The 20,575-nt window shown below is 58.4% G+C and overlaps 1 protein-coding gene across 5 annotated transcripts in view; it reads left to right on the forward strand.

The window, feature by feature from the left end:
- KCNIP2 (potassium voltage-gated channel interacting protein 2) overlaps positions 1–20,575 on the forward strand; it is a 43,921-nt gene that overhangs the window by 12,235 nt on the left and 11,111 nt on the right. The window contains exon 1 of one of the 5 annotated variants that reach the window (XM_058841856.1): positions 7,786–7,932. The exons of 2 other annotated variants lie outside the window; for them this stretch is intronic. In XM_058841856.1, the coding sequence (XP_058697839.1) occupies positions 7,845–7,932 (88 nt within the window). In that variant the 5' untranslated portion in view covers positions 7,786–7,844. Of the gene's footprint in view, positions 1–7,785; positions 7,933–11,686; positions 11,956–20,575 lie in introns of those variants that run through there. 2 more of the 5 variants (XM_058841853.1, XM_058841855.1) reach the window with 2 other exon arrangements.

Here is a 20,575-nt window from a genome sequence, read left to right on the forward strand (position 1 = left end):
TAGCTTTCCTGTCCCCAAAATGTCAATTTTAAAAGGCAGTCTCTAGGGCCCCCCTGGGCTGGCAGTCAACTGAGCAGGTGTCCTGGAGATGCTGAATGGGCGGCCCTGCTGCCCCATGGGGCAGAGAGCACAGCAGGGTGGAAGGCTGAGCCATCACTCTGGGTACAAGTGGAGAGAGGGTCAATACTGGCATGGGGGGCTGTTAGCCCCGCCACAGGGATGTGCAGTGCCTTGGCTTGAGGCTGGAGAAGGGTGCAGGTGGGCTGTGGGCTTTTGGAAAGGAAGCACTAAGCTTATGTGTCTGCCCTACCCTGAGCCCCCCAGGCCCACCCAGCCACCTACCCAGGTGCTGGGGAGTTGCTGGTGTGGGGACTCCATGGGCTTGGTGAGGAGTCATGGGTCAGGAGCACAGCCCCATCTCCAGCACCACTTTCCTCTCCCTCCCTGCCTTGTTGCTGCATCTCCCTGAGCCGAGGACACGCGCCTTGTTACAGCTCTGGAGTTATTAATAGCAGCAAACACTCTTGGTGCCCTCAAGCCAAGTCCATTTTGGGGGAGATTCCTGCCATTTGAAGCATGTTTCCCCTCCAGGCATCTTATCTCCCTCTCGCAGCCGTGCAGGCAGTGCGTGCAGGAGCCCCTGGATGAGCGGTGGTGCTGATAGCCTGTGTCACTCGGTGTGGCAGCATCCGCCTGGGTGACAGAGGGTGTCCCAATCTCTGACCCACAGGCAGCCCTGAGCTGTCTGAACACGTGGGAGCCGAGGTTGTGTCCCAGCCTATTCCTGCTGTGCTTCCTCCTGTCACCCTGCTGAGACAGATCTGCTGGTGGCCAAGCCAGTGCTGATTGCAAGGAAATGAGCCTAGTGCCACCTCCCATTTACTGGAGCCAAGCCTATGTGTGATTGCGTGGAGCTCATTAATTTGCCACCATCACTGTAGCTTGCTGGTGAGGGTGACAAGGCTGGAGAGATGCTGAGGACCATGTCCTCTCCTGGAGCAGGCTGGGGAGCAGGGCTGATGTCACTTGTGACCAGGCTGAGATTTTTCCCAGCTTCTCAATTCAGGAGACCCTGGTGATGATTGGAGTGGGTGCTGGAACAGGGCTGGGATGGAAATCCCTGCTGATTTTCATAGAGTGCCATGGGCATGGAGCAAGGTGGGAGGGCATCTGAGGGGCAAAAATATGCTGGTTTGGGATGAGATGCTGTGTCTGTGTTGTGCCCCAGTGTGAGCTGTATACCCCCACACAGCAAAGTGCACGCTCATGAAGGCCATGCTCTTTGCAGATCCCAGGGTCTGTGCTGTCTCTCTGCCTGATATATCCTGGGTGCCCCCAACATTGTTGTGTTTTTCAGACACAACAAGCTCTGAAATGCCCCTAGATGGTCCAGGCAGGTTATGCTTCTACTTGCTTACAGCTGCTGTCTCGATGTGTCAGCCCTATAACCAGAGCTGAGTTCAACTCCTGGCTCTTCTTTCCCCGTGCCTCGGTTTCCCTGCAGCTATTGGTGCAGTTCTCTGCCCTCCGATTGCAGGACAAGGAGGCGCTCGGGGTGCACCCCAGGAGCCGGGGCGGGGGCTGATGAAGCCGTGCCCCCAGCTTTGTCCTCTCCTCCCCGCCGCTTCTATCCTGTTCATGGGGTCAATGAATTATTCATGTCCTGGCAGGCGGGGGTGTGTCTGTGGCCGCCTGTGTGATGCCAAGGGGGCCGACATGCCGCCGAGCACAGAGAGCTTTTCTGTGTAAATACCTAAAATATTTAGTAGAACTGGAAAAAAAAAAAAAAAAATCAGCTTGGGAGCATTCAGTGTCTCAGTGTAATCTGAAGGTGTGGGGTGCATCACGGAGGTTCGGGGGCGATGGACACACCAGGGTAGATCCTGTGGGGCTCTGACTTTCTTCTTGGCCAGACACGCACCGCCCGAGTTGGTGGTGGAGTTTGTGTCTGTTTGTCTGTCCAACCACCCATCCGTTGGGTCTTTCTGCTTGTCTGTGCCATCAGAGCGTGGGGGTGCCCCATCCTTTCCCTGCTTTGCAGGAGTGCTCTGGCATGTGCTCGTCCCTAGCGTGGTGCCACAGAGCCAGGCTGCTGCCCCATCACCTGCTGCCTGCCAGCTGCTGGCAGGTGGGTGCTGCAGGACCAGCACACAGCGTTGGGCTGGGTTCTTTCCCTGGCAGCGCCTTCCTGAGCAGACAGATCGCATCACATGCATTTTTTAGCAAGATCCACCAGCTGAGAAGGAGCTGAGCTGTCGTCGCACGTTTGTGATCAGAGCCAGACATGCCCTGGCAGCCCCGGGGAGAGTGGCCCTGCGTGCCATTCCTCTCCAACACAATTTAGTGGGCACAGCAGGTTGGGTTCCAGCAGTGTCACAGGTTGCAGGTGTGTTTCCCCTGCATTCCTGAGTGTTCCAGGATGACCAGCGCCCTCCTGCCTGCTGCGGTTCCATGATTCCTGACCCGAACAGCTAAGGATGGGTGCAGTTATGATGCAGAACTGTTGATGGTGTTACGCTTCATGCGCAGTCCTACATCCCAAAAATGGCACCTTCTGCTGGGAGTCAGAGTGACGTGAGTTTTCTGGCAGCAAAGACTGGGGTAGGAAAGGGTTTGTGCTTGTCCTGGGATGTGTTTTATGCCAGGTTCACAAGGGAGCAAGCAGATGTAAAGGATGCAGGGAGCTGTAGCCAGCTCTGGATGGGAAAGCACATGGAGCCAGCTGGCTGTGACAATGCAGGGCTGCCCTGCGAGGCAGCCTGGGCTGCTGGCAGCTTTTCCTCGGCCTTTGCAAGCTTGTCCTTTCATGGATGCTCTCTGAGCCTTGGCAAGGTAGGAGCTGTGCGCTGGCCCACGATCTGTACGTGCCAGGGCCGAGCCGCGGGGTGTGTGGCCAAAGGCAGGAGGGGCTCAAGGTTAGAGCACACAGCTCCGCCCAGGTCCTGCGCCCTGCTCCGAGCCTTCCTCCACCTTCCTCCTGGATTTGCTCCTGCCCCCCTCGCCTCCCCGGTGGTGGCTGCCTGCGGTGGGTGCCTGCGGTGTGCCCGCACAGCACGGCTGTGTTGTGTGTTTCCCTCTGCAAGCGCAGCAGAGCCCTCGGGCTGCAGTTCGCTGTGACAGCACATCCCATGTCAGACCCGCTGCAAATCCTGACTGCTAATAGCTATGCAAATTACCTCATTATCTGCCTTATTTATTTTCTCTGGCATCACGTTTTCAGCACTTCCCCCAGACCCGGAGGCTGCGGTTTTCGCTGGCTGGGAGGAGGCAGGAGCAGAGCAGCAGCACGCAGGACTGGCTGGGCTGAGCCTTCCTCTCTCTGCTGCTGGCAGAGGTGTTGGGATCCCACAGAGCCACTCATCCAGATGTGGTGTATCTGGAACCAGAAGCTCATGGCTCCTGAAGTGATCCCTGCTGCTAGGATATCTGCCTTCTTCTCCCTCATCGTGTCCTGGCTCCGGGCTGAGTCTTGCTGAGCTCTGCCTCCAGCCAGGACCTGCTCTGTCCCTGCCAAGCAGCTGTGAGTCTGGCATTGCTGGGATGTGTATGTCCTCCATCCCCCCAAAAAAGGTGGGTTTGAATTACTTAGAGAGAGAACAGAGCATTTGCTCAGCTGCTGTGGGCCTGAGTGGTGGGCTGAGGCTTGGCACAGGGTCACAGGATGTCCTGCATCCTTCCTACTCTGATTATCCTTCTTTGGTAATGGAAATTTTCCTCCTTCCCGCCCTGATTGCCCTTCCTCATTACTGGAAATGTGCCTCCCATCCTGACAGCCCTTCCTGCCTGAGAGAAATATTGGCATCTGCTTTCTGCCAGCCACAGGATGACTCCAGAGAGCCCACAGATGCCCTAGCCAAGGTGGCCCTGAGGGGTGTAGCCCAGGTTGAAATACTTGGAAGCCCAGGCACCATCCAGGGCTGGCACAGGCAGGAACAGTCTCTGACCACCACCCCAGCACGGTGCCCTTTGGCGATGTGCATGTTGCAGGGCATCCCTACCCACGCTGGATGTGCCTGCAAGGACTTCTTTCCTGGCTATATTTTCTAGGGGTGTTTATGTGCCCACGACATCCATGACAGTGAATCAGGCTTGGCATGGACACCAGGGAACCCACATACTGGTGTGATGATGGTATAAAAACCTTGATTCAGCCACTCTATGGGCTTGTCAGTGCCACGCTGAGCTGCCTGCAAGCATTATGTCTTCCCCCCCATCCCCTTCTGTTTATCTTTTATTTCCTGCCTTCTCCTGGCGGCTGTGCTAATGAATATTTCATGGCCAGGAACCAGCGTGAATTCCCCCGGCAGCTCCCTGCACTTCCTCGGCAGGTACCAGCCTAGTAGTCGGTGGCCTAGGAAGGACGTATCTGCCGGGAAGCCATCTCGGGAGGGTAGGAAAGGAAGCAATGGCTCTGGTGTGGGCAGATGTGTCGTGTCCCCCCCTCCTCGGTGGTGTTGTCACTGTCTCTTCAGCCACCAAGGGACCGCCAGCGGACCGTGGTGGCCGCATGGCCTTTACGGTTCCCGTGCATCCTCTCACACGCGTGCAGGGCCACGCTCCGACACAACAACACGTGTCCTCTCCTGTCCCCCGTGTGCCATCAGCTGCCACAGCCGTCTGAACCAGCCGTGTCCCCGGCTCACCTCCCGCCGCTCTGCTGCGCTGTGCCGGGGCTCCTCTCAGCGTCAGGCAGCGGCACCGCGGCCGAGCCGGGCACGGGGTGTGGGGCACGGGGCACGGGGTGTGGGGCGTGGGCAGCCGTGTCCCCACCCGTGACAGGTGCGTCGCACGGCAGGTACTGCCTGTCCCGGCTCCTGCGCTTCCAAGCTGCAGGCGTCCCAGCACAGTCAGCAGGCAGGCATGGGACTGGGGCAGGGAGGTGGAGGGCAGTGTTGGTCTCCACTCTCCCTGAATTTGCCCTTTATCCCCTAAGCTAGGTTGGTCCCCGGTGCAGGCTCGGCATTAGGAGGTGTGGGCAGATTCTCTCTTTGCCAGGGTCTGGGGGAGCATGTGCTGGAGCTGGAGCCATAGTCTTCCTCCTTCCCATTGCAGCAGCTCCAGCAGCAGCATGTCTCCTTTGCGGGCCCAGCAGATGCTCTGGGTACACAGGCTGACTCTAAGTATGTTTTTGGGAGATGATGTCCTTTGCCCCACAGTGAGGCACTGTGGGAAATGCAGCTCACCTGGGGCTGCAGATGGGGAGCCACTGGCCTCCTTAAGCAGGGAGCAGGTCTGGGAGAACCACAGGCTGGGCTGCGGGGCAGGAGGCTGGCAGGATGCACCCTGCGGTGGCACGCATGGGTGCATGTTACCCAGGTGGGGTCTTTAGCAAGAAAAGTTGAGTAAGAGTGGGCTCAACAGCCCTGCCTTGTTGCTTGCTTTTGATTAGTGCTGAATTTCTGCTTGGCTTTCCAGTGAAAGCAGAGGAGCAGGGTCAGTGTCCATCCAGGGTGGCCAACATCTGCTAATGTGGAAGGGACAGGAGATCCCCTGTCCTGCATGACTATCACGACCAAGGTGAACAGGATGGCATTTGCATGTCTCACCTGCCTGGCACATGCTGGGAAGAAGTAACTTGCCCTGTCAGATGGAAACTGGCCGCAAGGAGCTGGATGGTAGGGTTTGGGATGGATCTGCAAACTTTTGTTTGCTGTCACGTACTGTGGGCTCTGGCACCCTCCTGTGGTTGTTCTGTCGCCTGTCCTGTATCCCTCAGGCCTTTGGGATGCTGCAGCTGCCTTGGTCTGATTTGTGCTGGCTGTTCCCCATAGCACTGGGAACGCTGTGCCTTTGCAGGATCTGGCCTTGTATGACACAGCTCACAGGACCTGATCACTGCAAGAGACTGTCCCAATGTGTTTGTGTTGCGGGGTTGAGCCAGGAGCAGAGCTCCTGGATACTGTAGACAAGGATGAGGGTCCTAAAACCCAGACCTGTACCTGGAAGGTGGCAGGAGTGGACTGGGCACTGCTGGCTACCCAAATCTCTGAACTTTCAGCTGGGGGCAAGTGGTTCACAGGGGTAGATTCAGTGAAGGTGTTGCATTCACAGATTGTCTCTACATCTGTGACTCTGCTGAGCTGCCCAATCTGCTTCAGCTGGCCTGGACTGGCCCCTTTCCCTTGTGAGGTTGATGCCCCTTGCAGCCCTTCCCTGGCCTGGGGCTTTGTGGATGTATTATTAAAGGGTTGCAAGTCCCTGCTGTGCTGTGTGCCGTGCCTTGTTTAGGATCTCTCCAAACCTGGTTCAGCTATGCACTGGCCAGCGCAGCACTGACTGCTGCAGGTGCCCCTCACCCTGGGACACTGTCATGCTGTGGTGTGGAGACACTCCCTTGGGCAGCTGCCCCCTTTTGCAGGGCCATAGCCTGTATAAGACAGGATGGGCAGGTGGGAAGGGAGTGGTTTGGTTTGGAGGGGATGAACCTTCTTTTCGGGAGCAGAAAGTGATGTTCCCCTATGCCAACCCCCATACAGGGTTGGTGGGAAGTGTTTGTGCTCTTCCCTATGGACTCCTTCTTGAGGTATTGGTAGGGACTGGACAGTCTGGCTGTTCCTGGCTGTATCATGGCTCCACCCTCTTTTCCATCCCTGAGGGAACAGAAGCTGTAATTTCCATCAGGTCCCTTTTTGTTCGCTTCCTTCCCTATTAATAAGAGATGAAATTTATGAGATTATAGAGCCTGGATGGATTCAGAACTGATAGAATTCTGCTGCTGTAGGGTGTGAATGCTCTGCAGAGATGGAATACAGCTGGGAAAATGGTACTAGGGGAAAGGACGTTGTCTTGAGTCTCCACAGACCGTCTCAGGCTGGCTCTGGGAGCAGGGAAATCCCGCTGTCACCACACTCCAGTCTGCCTTCTGGCTCTGACATACTGTGCAAGTTAGCGACTCGCTGCCAGGCTGAGCTTTGGAGCGAGCAGCTCTTAGCCTGGGTGGTCTCAGAGTCTGACTCCTCTTCCTCCTATCCTTGTATCCATCCTTGTCTCCTCCTCTGTGTGGAGACAGCAGAAGTGGATGCCTGGAGATGCAGGACACTTGCAGTGATGAAGGACTGATGCCCAGGGATGCATCCACACTTGATTGTGGGAGTGGATGGCTGACGCCCAAGGATGCAGGATGCTCTCGGTGCCGGCTTCCCTCCGGAAGGAGCATCCTTGCCTGCTCTTGGAGAGAGGCGGCCCTGGGATGCAGCGGTGCCTCATTGGTCAGCGGGACCTGTGGAGTCTGCGGGTTGCCATACCAACCTGCCTCTGGTTCCCGGCCAGCCGGGGCGTGAAGTGCCGGGTCGAGCTGGTGCCAAGGGGCGGATCAGGAGCCAGGGGCAACCCGGGGCTCTGCCAGCCAGGGAGGCGTCCATCCGCCTCTGCCGGAGGGCTGGCTGGCACCACTGGGCTCCCCGGCGCCCCGCACCACCCTGACGCCGCTCCCCGCCGCTCCCCGCAACTTTGCGGCACGGAGGGGACCGGCGGGCGGGCACGGCCCGAGGGGGCGAGCCCGGACATCCCGCTCCCTCTCAGCGGTCGCCTTTCGTGAGCCCGAGCCCCTGGAGGCACACCGCCGCCGAACCCTCTGTCCCACTGCCCATCTGCACCGGAGCATCCCCGTGCAAAAGTTGCCGCTGCCCGCCGCCGGGGAGCGGGGCCGGCGGCTGCCGCGCTGCCGGGCGCTGCCGCTGCCCGCTCCGCCGGGCGCGCCCCACGCCGATGCCCGCAGGCTCGCTCCGGGCACAGAGGTTCAGTCCTCCCCCGGGCATCGCCCGCTGCTCGGAGGAGCTGGGGGGCTGTTTGGCGGCCGGGAGGGGGTGCGGCTGGGTCTCTCCCCAGCGCTGGGAGCTGGAGCCATGAGCCACTGCCAGCAGCGCTGCAAGAGGCAGCTGGGCCGGGTGATCCGCTTCTTCTACCAGTTTGTCACCGGCACTCTCTCCCAAGGTAGGTGCCGCCCTGGGGGACACGGGATCTCTGTTCTGTGATTAGGGGTGTCTGTCTGATGAGCTCTGTGGGGTTTTTGGGGAGGGGAGAAATGCTGTTTAGGTGCTGAGTGCTTCAGCCTCTGGTGGAGGGGTTGCACTGAGCTCCGTGTGGAGCAAAGCTGAAGGTGGTTCCAGGAGGCAACAAAAAGCCCCTGAAGGGCCCATGTGGACCTGGGGTGAGGTGAATGTTTCGTCTGGGGAGGGGCCTGATGCAAAGTGGAGCATGAAAAACTGCTGTACAAATAAATTGCAGCTGGTCTGCCGGTTCTTGACATGTCAAGGAATCTGACTCCTCTGGAGCTGGAGCCATGCCCTCCATCTAGCTGGACAGAGAAGCCCTGGGTGTGCCCCATGAGCCAGGGCAGGGACACACCCTGGTGCCTGCATCTACCGGTACTTTTTTCCTGGGATGCTTGGTCCTTGGGACAGAGCTGCATGCTGTATGCTCCTGGTTTGCTGTCACCGCTATGGCAGGACCCTCACCCCTGTGCCAGCCCCTGCACTGCCCTGACAGCTGCCCAGAACCTCTCTTCTGGGTGTGAACCCAGAACCATCTCCTAAACCCAGTGGGCACATCTTGCGGAGGTCATCATGTGCCTCTGTGTGCTGGGACTCTGGGTCCCCTAATCCTGCCCCTGTGTCCCTGTGCAGGGACAAAGGTGTCATCCCCATGGCCTTGCCCTGCTGAGGACCACTGGGCTGCCCCTCTGAGCCCCAGCAGTGCTGGGAAGGGATGCACCGTACCATGAGTGCAGGAAAAGCCTTGTTAGGCCAATGTGGCAGCGTCACGCCTCAGAGCAGGGCTGGGACTTGCACTGCTTTTGCCAGGACTCAGCCTGCCTGGAAAACCCTTCCTAGGTTTTGTCCCCTCCTTGCCTGGGGAAATCCCTGGGTCTCACAGCCTGTGCCTGTCCTTGGGGCCAGAGAAATGCGGGGATAGCACGGACATGCACTTGGCACAGCCCTGGAGGCTGGGATGTGGGAGCAATATTTGACCTGTGAGCCATGCCCAGCTGGCATGCTCCCTTCCTGCCCAAAGGGACCCGAGCCCTGCAATGGAGTAAAAGCAGGGGACAGTCTCCCAAGCCCAGCAGCATGCCAGGCTCTGGAGGCTGGGTGTGCCGCAGGCAGTGCCAGGTCCGTCCCCGCTAGTTGGCTCCGTTGGGCATCAGCCAACTTGCCCAGAGTGGAGGGGCAGAGGGTGAGTCAGCTGAGTCCAGCCAGGGCATGAGGGGCAGAGCTGGAGGTAATGGAGCAAAGAGGGAATGGGACCTCAGGATGCTCCCAAACCCCACCACCTGCAAGGATATCCTGCAGATCCTTCTCCCAGTGCCCTGGGTTTGCAGCTGGGCTCTATGGAATTGGGACTGTAGCAGGTGTCCCCTGGGACTGTGTCTCTGGAGTCACCATGTGCTGTGCTGAGCAGGACCAAAGGCTTTCCCTACAGCCCTGCTGGGTGTGCATGGGATTGGGATGGGCATAGAGGGCATGGCTGGCCATGGGGCACTGACTACCCTCATCGTCTTCTTGGTGTCCTCCCAAGCTCTGAGACAAGCCAAAGTGGAGTGAAACCAAAAGCTGGGCAGCTCTGAGCTGGGGGTGGGATGTGGGGCTTGCACAACCTCCTCCCCTCTGTAGCTGCCCTCCTCCCCAGATGCTGCTAGGGTCACCAAGATGCTGACCCCTCTCTGGCTGTTACCCTACCACATCATTCCCTTTCGGGGGGCAGTGACTCCCTGTCCTTCCTGCATAGGAGAAGGAGGTCCCCTGGAGCTCACTGCAGGAGGCACTGGGTGCCTGACCAGGTGGGCCTGGGGCAAGGGGCCCCCTGGCTGGGTGCCCTGGGGAGCTGGCCAAGGACGGGTTGCCAGAGAGGGCAAAGAGAAATGACTCAATCAATTAACCAGATTAAAACTGTGACTTCACCTCCCAAAAATAGCATTTCACCAATATTTTAATGTGCTTATTAATAATCTGCTCGTGCTCTGATTAGCAGCAAGGTAATAAGGGATCAGCCTTAACCTAAATTTAACTCTCCCTAATGGATGATGGCCCCGAGAACCAAAAAAAAGGAGAAATTCCTATCCATCAGGCTGGCCCCCCGGCAGGTCAGGAGCACCCAAGGGACCTGGGCAGCAGCTGCCCAGCTGTGCCCAGGGATCATCACCTCATTGTGGCCCAGCAGGTCCTATGGCACATTTTGTGGAAGTAGTGCCATAGTAACACCCTGCTGCACTGGGTGAAGAGCACTTTAGGGGTAGCCACAGGGGTGACTCTCAAGGAGGGCAGATCCTGGCCACAGTCAAGGTTCAGGGTCCCTCCTGAAGAGATGGGTCCCTTGACAATGGATGATTACCTTGCTCCGTCCCCATCTGCTCCATCCTGCAGTGGAGGACAGTTCCCCATCGCCAGCTGCTGGTAGTGCTGGGAGGATGGAGACAGGGACCAGCCACCTGGCTACCTGATGGCTCTGGGTGTGCCTGTGGCATGCTGTGTGTATGGAGCTGCTTTTTGGGACAAGAAACCCTACTCCAGGGGTTATTTATACACTACCCAGCAGGTGGCTGGCAGGGGGTTTAAATTTAGCAGTGTGGCAGGGCTGTGCTGCTGGCAACAGTGGAGAGCCAGGGCGGGGTGGCTGGGTGGGGGAAGCTTTATGGCTGTCAGTGTCACAGCCCCAAGTGGGACGGGTGGCATGGACTCAGTGCCAGCCTGGGCTGCCTGGTCCTGGGGCAGTGTTACAGGGCCTGCTGCTCTCCCCAGTGCTGAGCCATGGGCATATGCCGGGGCCACTTTGTGGCCTGTACTGTGCCACATATGGATCCTCAGAGACATTGATCCTGGGGGAGAGAGAAGGGAGGGAGGAGGGGAGGGACAGATCTGGGTGCTTGGAATCTGCTCCCTGAAAGGGCCACAGCTGGGACAATGCTGTACTCCTCACCCACACCTGGGTGGCCACAACCCCTGGCTGTGGGTGCAGGGTAGGGATGGGGCATCTTGAATGCAAAGAGGGTTTGGGATGAAACACTTGGGTCCGGTATCTTCCTCAGCCGTATGTCCCATGGGGTAGCAGATAGGGCCTGGCACCATGCAGGGACCAGAAGTGTCTCAGGCATGGGTGCAGCTGACCCAGCGTGGTTTGGGAGCTGTGAGTGAGTGTGCCCAAACCCACAGTGGCACCACCTAGATGCACCTGGCATCACCAGCCTGTTTGGCTCTGACTCCCGGATGAGAGAAACAGATGCTGATCACAGACATCCCTGGGGAGGTGCTGTTGTGGGACACAGGGAATGAGATGCCGGACCCAGCTCTCCAGGATGGCAGAACTGCAGAGACACCTTCCTTCAAGGCCTCCTGTCTGGAGCAAGGACGGACACAGGCATCAGCAGAGATCCTGGCAGCATCATTCCCTAGGGAGCCCTGTTTTCAGGACTCTCAGCTTCACCTGTGGTGTGGCAGCAAGGGGCTGAGCCTTGAGGATCCCAAGATCATCAGGGAACTCAGAGCAGCCCTTGGGCTGTGGTGATGCCTTGCTGGCCCCATGGCACTGAGACACAGCCACGTGTGTAATGAGCCCCGTCTGTTCTCTGCCCCCTGCCTCCTTCTCCTGGCTGATGGTGCCACTCTCCCCCCGGGCCAGGAGGGTTATTTTTAACTGTTTGCCATGTGCTGTCTGAGCACAATTAAGGTAATTGGTTTGGGAGCCTGGCTCTCACACAACGCTCCCAATTACCTGCCTGCCTGCCCGTGCGGCCCCCCGCCTCCCTGCCCGTGGTGCCCAGCTCCTCTGGCAGGGGGACAGGGCTGCCCCAGATAGCACAGCGGGGCTGGCTGGGGGCACGAGTGGGCACAGGGCATGGAGCCATGGAGAGGACATCCCTGCACAACGACAGCCTGCTCTATGCCTCCCTGATTGCCATCCTCCTCCTCATCTCCTATTGGTTCACCACCCGCTGCTTCAAAATCATCAGTGGCATTGAAGGTACGGGGCTGGGGACATGGGGGGACAGGGTGGCCCAGCCTGGCCGCTTCCACAAACCAAGCGGTGAGGCGAGCCGGATGTTTGGGGTGGGAGAGGTGGATGAGGGACTCGCCCTCTGCCTTTCTGGGAGACCTCCATCTCAGTCACTTCATTAGTTCCTCCTGGCCATGGTCCTGCTTGCTGTGTGTGAGAGCAGCTGGTGGCAGCCCCAGGGCTGGGCTGTACCCAGGGCTACTCTGGGGTCCACCATGCTGCCCGTGTCTGCTGCCCCTCGCTGTGAGACGGGGTTCCAGATGGACTCTCTGGAGGCTCCCACTCTTGTAGGGTGCCCAGAGCTCATGCTCAGGCCTCAATCTGCATTTTGGGGCTCTGGGTCCCTTTGGGCATTACCCACATCTTTGGTCCCTCAGCTGGTGTGTTGGGGAGCTCTGGGATGTGGTGGGGGCCCCAGTTTCCCCGGTGAAGGGTGTCTCCAAGCCCCACAGCAGTGAGATGCAAGTGCTGGAGGTTTGCAGGGTGAGACCCCAGGGCAAGGAGCAGGGCAAGAGGGGTGAAACTGGCATCACATGTCTGGGGACGTGCAGAGCCTCTCCTGCCTGGGGTGTGCATTGCTCCATCCATCTGTGAGACATCTCTCTGCACAGCTCAGCCAGAGCCTTGAGGCACTTCCCACAGTATGGCCAAATGCTGACTGGCTGCAGGGGCAAGGAGCACCCCTGGGAGTGGTGCTCCTCAGTGGGATGGGGAAAAAGCCCTGTCCCACACTTTCGGCGGGGTATGTATGCTCTTGAGCATCCCTTGCAGGCAGCTGTGGGTCTGGCTCCTTTGGTGACATCCCACATGTGGGCCCACGTGTCTCATCCATCCTGGGGGCAGCTCCAGGTGGAGTAACATCCATGGGGACCTTGGTGAGATGAAGGGGTGGTTCTTTGTCACACCTAGCCCATCTGGAGCTGCCCTCGGTCAGAGGGAATGTGCTCTGGGCAAGAAACCCTGGGGAGTCTGGGGGTGCTGGGAGCTGGGCACAATGTGTGGCACGGGGACGTGGGACCAGTGCTGGGTGCCTGTGCTGGTCCTGGTGAGATTCTGTGTCATGCTGGCAGCAAATACAATGGAGTGCTTTTTTAATGGCTCCGGCATGGAAATATGTAATCCTGATATGGAAGCCAGTGAGAGAATTATCCCACTGAGGGGTGCTCCGCTGGGGAGGATGGCTGGCACAGGAGATCCACAAGGGCAGGTGGGGAAGCTGTCACCTGGTAACTGACCTGCCACGGTGCCCTTCAGCCCCAACATCCCACGATGCTGCCAGAGATACGTGAGGGGCCAATGACGGTCTGTTCACATGGGCTCAGTAGGTTCCCTTTGTAGGGAAGCTGCCCTTAAACCCTCTGGATCAGGCTGGAAAGGGCTCCTCTCCATCCAAGTGTGGCCAAAACTAGGTTGCAAAAATAATCATGGACTGCAGGATAGGCACTGGCACTGGAAGCAGACTGAGGCTTGAGGAGACGATAGGTTGTAGCTGGGGCTCAGCAAGAAAAGTGGCTTTAAAAACTCATTTGACTCAGTGGGAAGCTTCCTGCGAGAGTGCAACAGGTCTGTACCACCCCAGCCCAGAGGGATTGACTCCAGGGAAAAATTGGGAGGCAGGCATATGAAATCCAAGTTCACTGCCTGGAGACTCATCTCTTTCCAAGAAAAGGCAATGCCAGGTCTGAAAACTTCCAGCCTGAGGAATGTTTCCCTAGGGAAGATTTTCAGCTCTTTCCCTAAGATGCCTCTGATGCATCTCTGGCATCTTCTGCTGGTGTTAGAACAACCTCGGGCATGTGCCCCAGGTGGGCAGGAGCTGCCAAGCCCGGTGGCATGGAGCCACTATATAACCAGGCTATGCCACACCCTGGGACTGAGACACCAGCCCTCTCCATCCCCTGCCAGGGGACAAACCGGCAGCCAAGTGGGCTGGAGATGGGGGTTCCTGGGAGACTGGTGTGAGGCAGCCCTGCTGGGAGCTCTTGCCAGGGGTCTGCTCCATAGCCTAGATATGGCCACCTGTAGCTGTGGCAGCTGGCCTTGCTGCTGGGGTGAACTGGGAAGGGTGGGGGGCAGCAGTGGCATGGGCACAGCCCTGCTCCCTGCTTGTGACACTGGCGCTGGAGTTGGGACTGGTCTTGCATCATGCGCCATATGGAAATTGTCCGCCTGGAGATGGGCAGTGCCAGTGGCATCCCTGGGAGAAGCGATGGGGGAGCACCCAAGGGGTGCTGAGCCCTGCTGACAGGCAGTGACCATGGGTACTTGGGTCCCCGGTAATCCCTGTGGCTTGTGATCAAGCAGCCAGGCAATGGCTGGGATGCTGCTGAAAAAGATTGGGGGAGCTAAATTTAGCCCCGTTGGCTGTGTGTGGATGTGAGCTCGAGGCGCACAGATGCACAGGTTCACCCTGTGTTTCCAGCTTCTGTGTGACCTTGGCTGGGTCCCTAGCCCCTGCATCTCCTCCTGTCCTGTTCATTGGTGCTCCATTTGGATGTCTGGCAGAGTCTTGGGCATCCTGCATCACAGCTTCTGGTCCCAGTCCTGCTCCTCATCTTCCCTTGGTGTTCCTAGCAAAACAGGTGGACCCATCTGCCTTGTTGGAAATGGGGTAGATGGAGTCGTTGCCCCAGACACTCTCCAGGAGGGAGATGTTGATATGTTTAGCCAAGTTGGTCCCCATGGGGCAGACACATGTCTGGGGCACAGAGGACAAATCTGAGTCATCCCCATCCTGGATGTTTTGCCAGTGCCCAGTGTCCTGCCCCTCCCCGTGTCCCCCCCTGGGAACCGAGTGCCTTTTAATATCTGTGGCCCGTTTCCTTAGCAACTGCATTAAGCAAATCGATGGAGGTGGTGTCATTGGAATGGGAGGGCATGCCTTCTTTCCCCCTCCGACCCCCCCATCCCCGCCACCCCCCACGCCTCCCTCCTCTTGGCCTCTCTCCACTCTTACTCACAGGCACGGCCCTGCTCTGCCTGGGCTCTCAGCCGTGGCTCCCTGAGCTCCCACCACAGCCCTGCGCTGACCCTGGCTCGCCCATGGCTGGTGGCAGCTGGCCCTGAGTAGGGGGTGACAGCCAAACCTCCGCCAGGGACACAGGGAGTGTCCCTGGGGATGCATGGTCTGGCGGCTGAGGTGCTGGGGTGAGGGGGCTCAAGGGCTGTGGTGGGGAGGGCTGGGGGCATGAGGGGCCATGAGACACCCCCACCATGAACCTGGAAGGCCTTGAGATGATTGCGGTGCTGGTGGTCTTGGTCCTCTTCGTCAAGGTGCTGGAGCAATTTGGTCTCTTCGAGCCTGTGTCCTTGGAAGGTAATGGGTGTGGGTGGTACTGTCACCTCTGGGAACATGAGGGGCAGGTGGAGGGTGTCCAGAGCTGCCCCCAAGGATGTGCCAAGGCCGCAGCATCCATGAGAGAACCCGCTGGCTGCTTGTAGGGGTGTAGGATGCAAGGAGCAGAGTATCCTGCCTGTCCCAGTGGCTCGGGATGTAGGGAGGGGACAGGGCTGGCAAGGTGTCTGCGGTATGGTGGTGACTTTGTGTGCTGCATTTGATGGGTGCTGTGGGCTGGGACTACGTGTGACCATACATGTGGGCACCAGGGTGTTTTCCACACCTCCACAGGAGCAAGGTGTTACCAGAGATCACAATCGCCTCACCCCGTACGTGAGGTGTTGGACTCAGCACCGGTCTGCAGAGCAGCCAGGCTCAGGCAGGATGGGTGTGTGCTGGGGTCCCTGCTCCTGGCTCTCCCCCAGAACCCCTGTGGCCCTTGGGCAGGGTGGGGGGACACAGAGGGAGCTGTCCAGCTGTGGATGGGCTGTGCGAGGTGCTGAGTGGTGGGCACAGGACACTTGGCAGAGCCTGGATCCGCTCGGGGCACCCTGCTTTGGGCATGGTGGGAGGGAGGTCAGGACTGCTTGGCTTGGGTGAACCTCGGACTCCCAGGGTGATGGTTGTGCAAAAGGTCCCTCCAGCCCTGCCCAGCCCCTGCCCATGCCTGCACGCACCTCTCTGAAGGATGCTGCAGCCTGCTCAGCCCCTGGCACCGGGGCATGCACAGGGTGAGGAGGAAACAGACAGTTTCCCATGTCCACTGGTGCCCTGGGATACTCCGCTGTGCTTCCCCGGCTTCTCCAGTGCTGGGTCCCACACGGGCTGGGTGTAGTGGTGAATACTCACCTCCACAAGCAGTGGAACAGACAGCACCCCGAGGCTGTGCCTGGGGATAGGGAGGGGGCAGATCAGAGGGATCCCTCCCTCTGATCCTCTGAACCTGAACGAAGGACAGGAAAGGTGGGTGGAAGTTTTCATTACTGCTTAACTGCTTGCTAAGTCCTTGTGTTCCAGCAGCAGCACTTCTAGGTGGATCATACCAGGAGGGAAACTGAGGCAGGAGCTGACCTGACAGACATCCTGCCTTGTGAATGCCAGGGGAAGGCATGCTGACTGTGCCCAGGGTGGATTCCTGTCCCCCAGTTCTGCTGGTTATTGGAGGTGCCTCCCCCAGACCCTGTTTCCCCCTTCCCAGTGCTTCTGCTTCCCCATGTAACTGCTCGAAGCTTTGGACCAAAATTGGTGGCATGGATTGCAGCTGTTTGCAATTCCCAGGTGCAGTGGAAAGAGTGGAGACAGAGCCCCCAGCCCCTGCAGCAACCCTGCCACTCCTTGCCTTGTGTGGCTCCTCTGGTTCCTGGGGCACACTCCTTGTCCATCTGCAACAGACTTTTCCCTACCATGGGCCAGAGCAGGATGCTGGAGACGGGGTGTCCTGTGTCCAACCTTGTCCTGGTCATCTGTCACCCCTCCAGAAAGAACAGGGGCATGCCTATCCCCCTCCACCCATGCTGAGAAGCTGCAGCTCCCTCTGGCTTGGCTGGAGGTATGCCCCAGCTATGAGGGTGGGAATGGGATCCAGGTGCTCTGGATTGCTAGCAATTGCTCCATTAAAGGTGCCCAGAGGAGAGGGAAACATGTTGCTTAAGGGGCAGAAATTGGCTGAGGTTAAGCTGAGCCCTGGGCACTGTATAAGGAGTCCTGTGTGTGGACAGCAGTGGTTTGGGATGGGGATGAGGTGCTGCTGCATAGGTCACTTCCCCTCTTGACTGGAGAGGCAGCAGGTAGGATTTTGCTCTGCAGGGAAGGTCCCAGGCAGTGTCTGGGACTGGAAAATACTGTGTCCCCTCCAGGGGTTGTTTACAAGCCACGGCTCAGTCAACAGTGACAGCCCAGAGACCGCAAAGAGCCTGAAAGCAAACACTAATGGCTCGGGTCTGCTAATGGACAGAGGGATCTGCCACCTGCTCCGGAGCTGCTGATGTTGCTGGCAGTGCTTCTCCTGCTCCAGCTGCTGGCCCATGCTCTGCCTGCCCCATCCCTGCTGGTCCCCTGCCTGCGGCTGTTTCTCTGCCCAGCTTGTGTCATGCCACCGCAATGATCAGCTGGGAATGGAGCAGCTCCAGAAGGGACCAAGCCAGCCCCTCTAAGCCTGGGGGAAGGGTTCAGTGGGAGCATCTTGCAACAAGATCCTGGGGGAATTCCAGGCTTGCTGGGTTCCCAAACTCAGCTGGATGAGGCCCCAAGGACTCAATACTTCATTTAGAACAGGCACTTCCCTGAAAAAGACAGAAGTTCCGACTGTCTGTGGCTCCTTGTCCTGTCTGCTCGGCACTGTACCCCCTTGAGCCCTGCCACAGCCTTGGTGGTGTGGGCACAGCCACTGTCTGGCAGCTGCAATGGAGCATCCCCATGAGTGCACTGTGCTCCAGAATCTCCAGGGTGATCAATGCTGGAACTGACGTTGTTTACCAGCTGAATAATCAGTGATGGACTGTGTCATCCCACCTCTGCCCTGTGCTGTCCCCATCCCTGACCATCTCCTGGCAGACCCACGCAGGAGGTTCTCAGACCCCTGCTGACACCCTGCTTTAGCCAGGCGCTCAGGATGGGGCAGGTGGAGAAAAACGCTATCAATTTTGCCTCTTGAAGTGCAGCATCAATAATTCAGCATAGAGCAATCGGTCCTGGCTGGAAGGAGGGATGGCGGGAGGGAAAAGGCGGGAGAGCCACCCGCGTAGCCCAGCCACAAATTAATATTAAATGAAGTTGCAGATTGCTGTCGGCAGGATAATTGGTGCCCGTCCGGGGCTGTTCCTGCCTTGGCTGTTCAGGGTACATGCTGGGGGGCAGGCAGGATTGGGGGTGTCTTGGAGAGCCCCAGAATGGTGTGTGCTGGTCTCTGTCTTCCCTGGGGGCTGCTGCTGCTGTAGAGCTCAGGATATGGAGAGAGAAGCAGGGCTGGGAGGGTGCCAAACCCGTCCAGAATCTGGGGAGAAACAGGAGGGAGCAACATCATGTCTGGGTGCCACCGGCACCCCAAAATGTGCCAGGCAGGAGGGTGGTGGCAGTGAGCAGTATGGACACCTCTTCATGGCTGGCTCAGGGTGAGGGTCCCTCTGGAGAGGGGAGAAAGTGAGCATTCCCAAGGTGGTTGTGAGAGCAAAGTCCTGTGCCAAGCCCTGATTCCTCCTGCTTTCCAGGAACCTCTTTGGCATCAGGAATGCATCTTGGCTGCAGGAGGGACTGGCCTTTGGGGTGTGATGCTTTGGTCCCTGGGCTCAGGGTGTCATCCAGCCTGGTGGGTTTGACAGAGCCCAGAGGTCAAGGTGAGCTTGCTGCAGCGGGGTAGATCTTGGAGCACCAAGATCTAGCCTAGGATACCTGCAGACACTCCAGGTTAAAGTTTGAGATTTTGTGTGTTGGGCTGCACCAGAGATTTCCCCGTGTGCAATGGGTTTAACCCTTGCCTTTTCAAGGGCTAGCAGGTTTGTCAGCTGGCTCTAGGGCTGAGCAGGGTTAGCTCTCCCAGCAGCCCTGAGCTCCTTGAGGTCCACAGTACCTGTAGTGCACCCTGTGCCTCTGCTGCTGTGTGGTGACACGTCCTGCTCAGCCCAGCCAAATCTAATTAGCTTGTTGAATCGCTTCTCCCTCCGGCCTTGTGTTAATCACTTTTCACATTGCTTCCTTCCCAATTCCCTCTGGCCTGATTTGCTCTTACTGTTGCTGATGTGCCTGGAGAGGGGAGCAAGGAGACCCAGCTGGACATGGAGCAGGGCCCCCACTCTGTCCCAGGATAGGCTCTGAGCCAGCAGATGGAGGGACAGGAGGTCACTCAGCTACAGGGATGGGAGAAAATAACAAGCTGGAGAAAAAGCAAGAAATGTAGAGAGCAAAGGAGCCTATTAGGAGTGCCCTTCTTTATATGGTGGAGGGTGAAACCTTCAAGTCCAGTGGGAGAGGCCGTGATTCTCTAGGAGGGTTGGGCTGCAGGGTGCTGTGGGAGCTCAATGGGATCTCCTTCACCTCTCCCCTGTGAGGGGCAGGATTAGACCCCAGGACTGGGAACAGATGGGAATAGAAGTGCTCTGGACCGAGCTCTAGGGAGTATGGAGTCCATGGTCCCTGGAGGGCAGTTAGTGGGATGTCTGATGTGCCATCTGTGCTTGGCTACAGCACCCCCTTCCAGGGATACAGGAAAATGTCTCATTCCCCCATGGGTGCCTGCCCTGGGGCTTGTTGTACTGCTGGGACAGGAGGTGACCACATCAGAAGCAGCTTTTAGGTGTCAGGTGCATAGACAACTGTCTGAAAGTGACTTTCTAATAACCACTGTTGCCAGGCTGGGGTCTCTGTCCTGCTGCCCTCAAAGCAGGACTTTGGGTGGGTGGTGGAGAGCACCCACCCTGGCTGTCCCTGACATGCTGCCCTCCCCCCAGGCAGCACCCCATGGGCTACATTTGTACCCTGTGGAGCACATTTCTCTCCAGCAGCAATAAATGTACCCAGGGCTGGCAGTCCCCAGCTGTGGCTGTGACCGACTGCTGGTCCAGAGATGCAGAGGAAGAGGGAGGAGATGAGGGTTGCAGATGTCTGTGGAGGTGGTCAGTGGACAAGGCTGAGCTCCAAGGCAGGGAACTCGTGCTGTGCAAGGTGGGGACACTGTTGGGGAGAAAGTTTGGTGGTTTGTGATGGGGCAGAGGGGATTTCCTAGGCGGAGCTGGTCCCTGGGCTGGTGGCAGCAGTATCCCAGTAGTGTGTGATGAACTCAAGGGTCCCTGCAGACTGCTCAGCTCCAATGCCACCATGAGCTGCTGCTGTGGTGGAAGCCCGTGTGGCTGAGCCTCCGCCACCTCCATGCACCCACTGGTGCCCATTCTGCACCCCTTTGCGGGTTCCTGTGCCAGGCTGTGTAGTGCAGGGGTGGCCTGGAGGAGAGCTGACCTCTAAGTCCCTTGGGCAGTTTTGTGGGCTCTCCTTCTCTGAAGCTCGGGTGCTCCGAGGGACCTCAGAGGGTGCCGGGGCAGGAAGAGGGAGGGCCAAGGCAGGTCTCTCCTCCCTTGCCCTCCCCTCTCCTGCGTTGCTGGGTCTGTTGCTGCCAGAGCAGCTGCCGGCTGGGGCTGTGTCTGGGGGATGGCGGTTGCTGAGGCACCCTGGGACCTGCAGGGGCTGCAAACGGTGGGCATCATCCTGCTGCTCTGCTCCAGCCTCAAGATACTCCATGCTCTGGGCATCATCGACCTGACC

The sequence above is a fragment of the Poecile atricapillus genome, chromosome 6 (genome assembly GCF_030490865.1).
Source record: "Poecile atricapillus isolate bPoeAtr1 chromosome 6, bPoeAtr1.hap1, whole genome shotgun sequence".
In the NCBI taxonomy this organism is placed as follows: Eukaryota; Metazoa; Chordata; class Aves; order Passeriformes; family Paridae; genus Poecile; species Poecile atricapillus.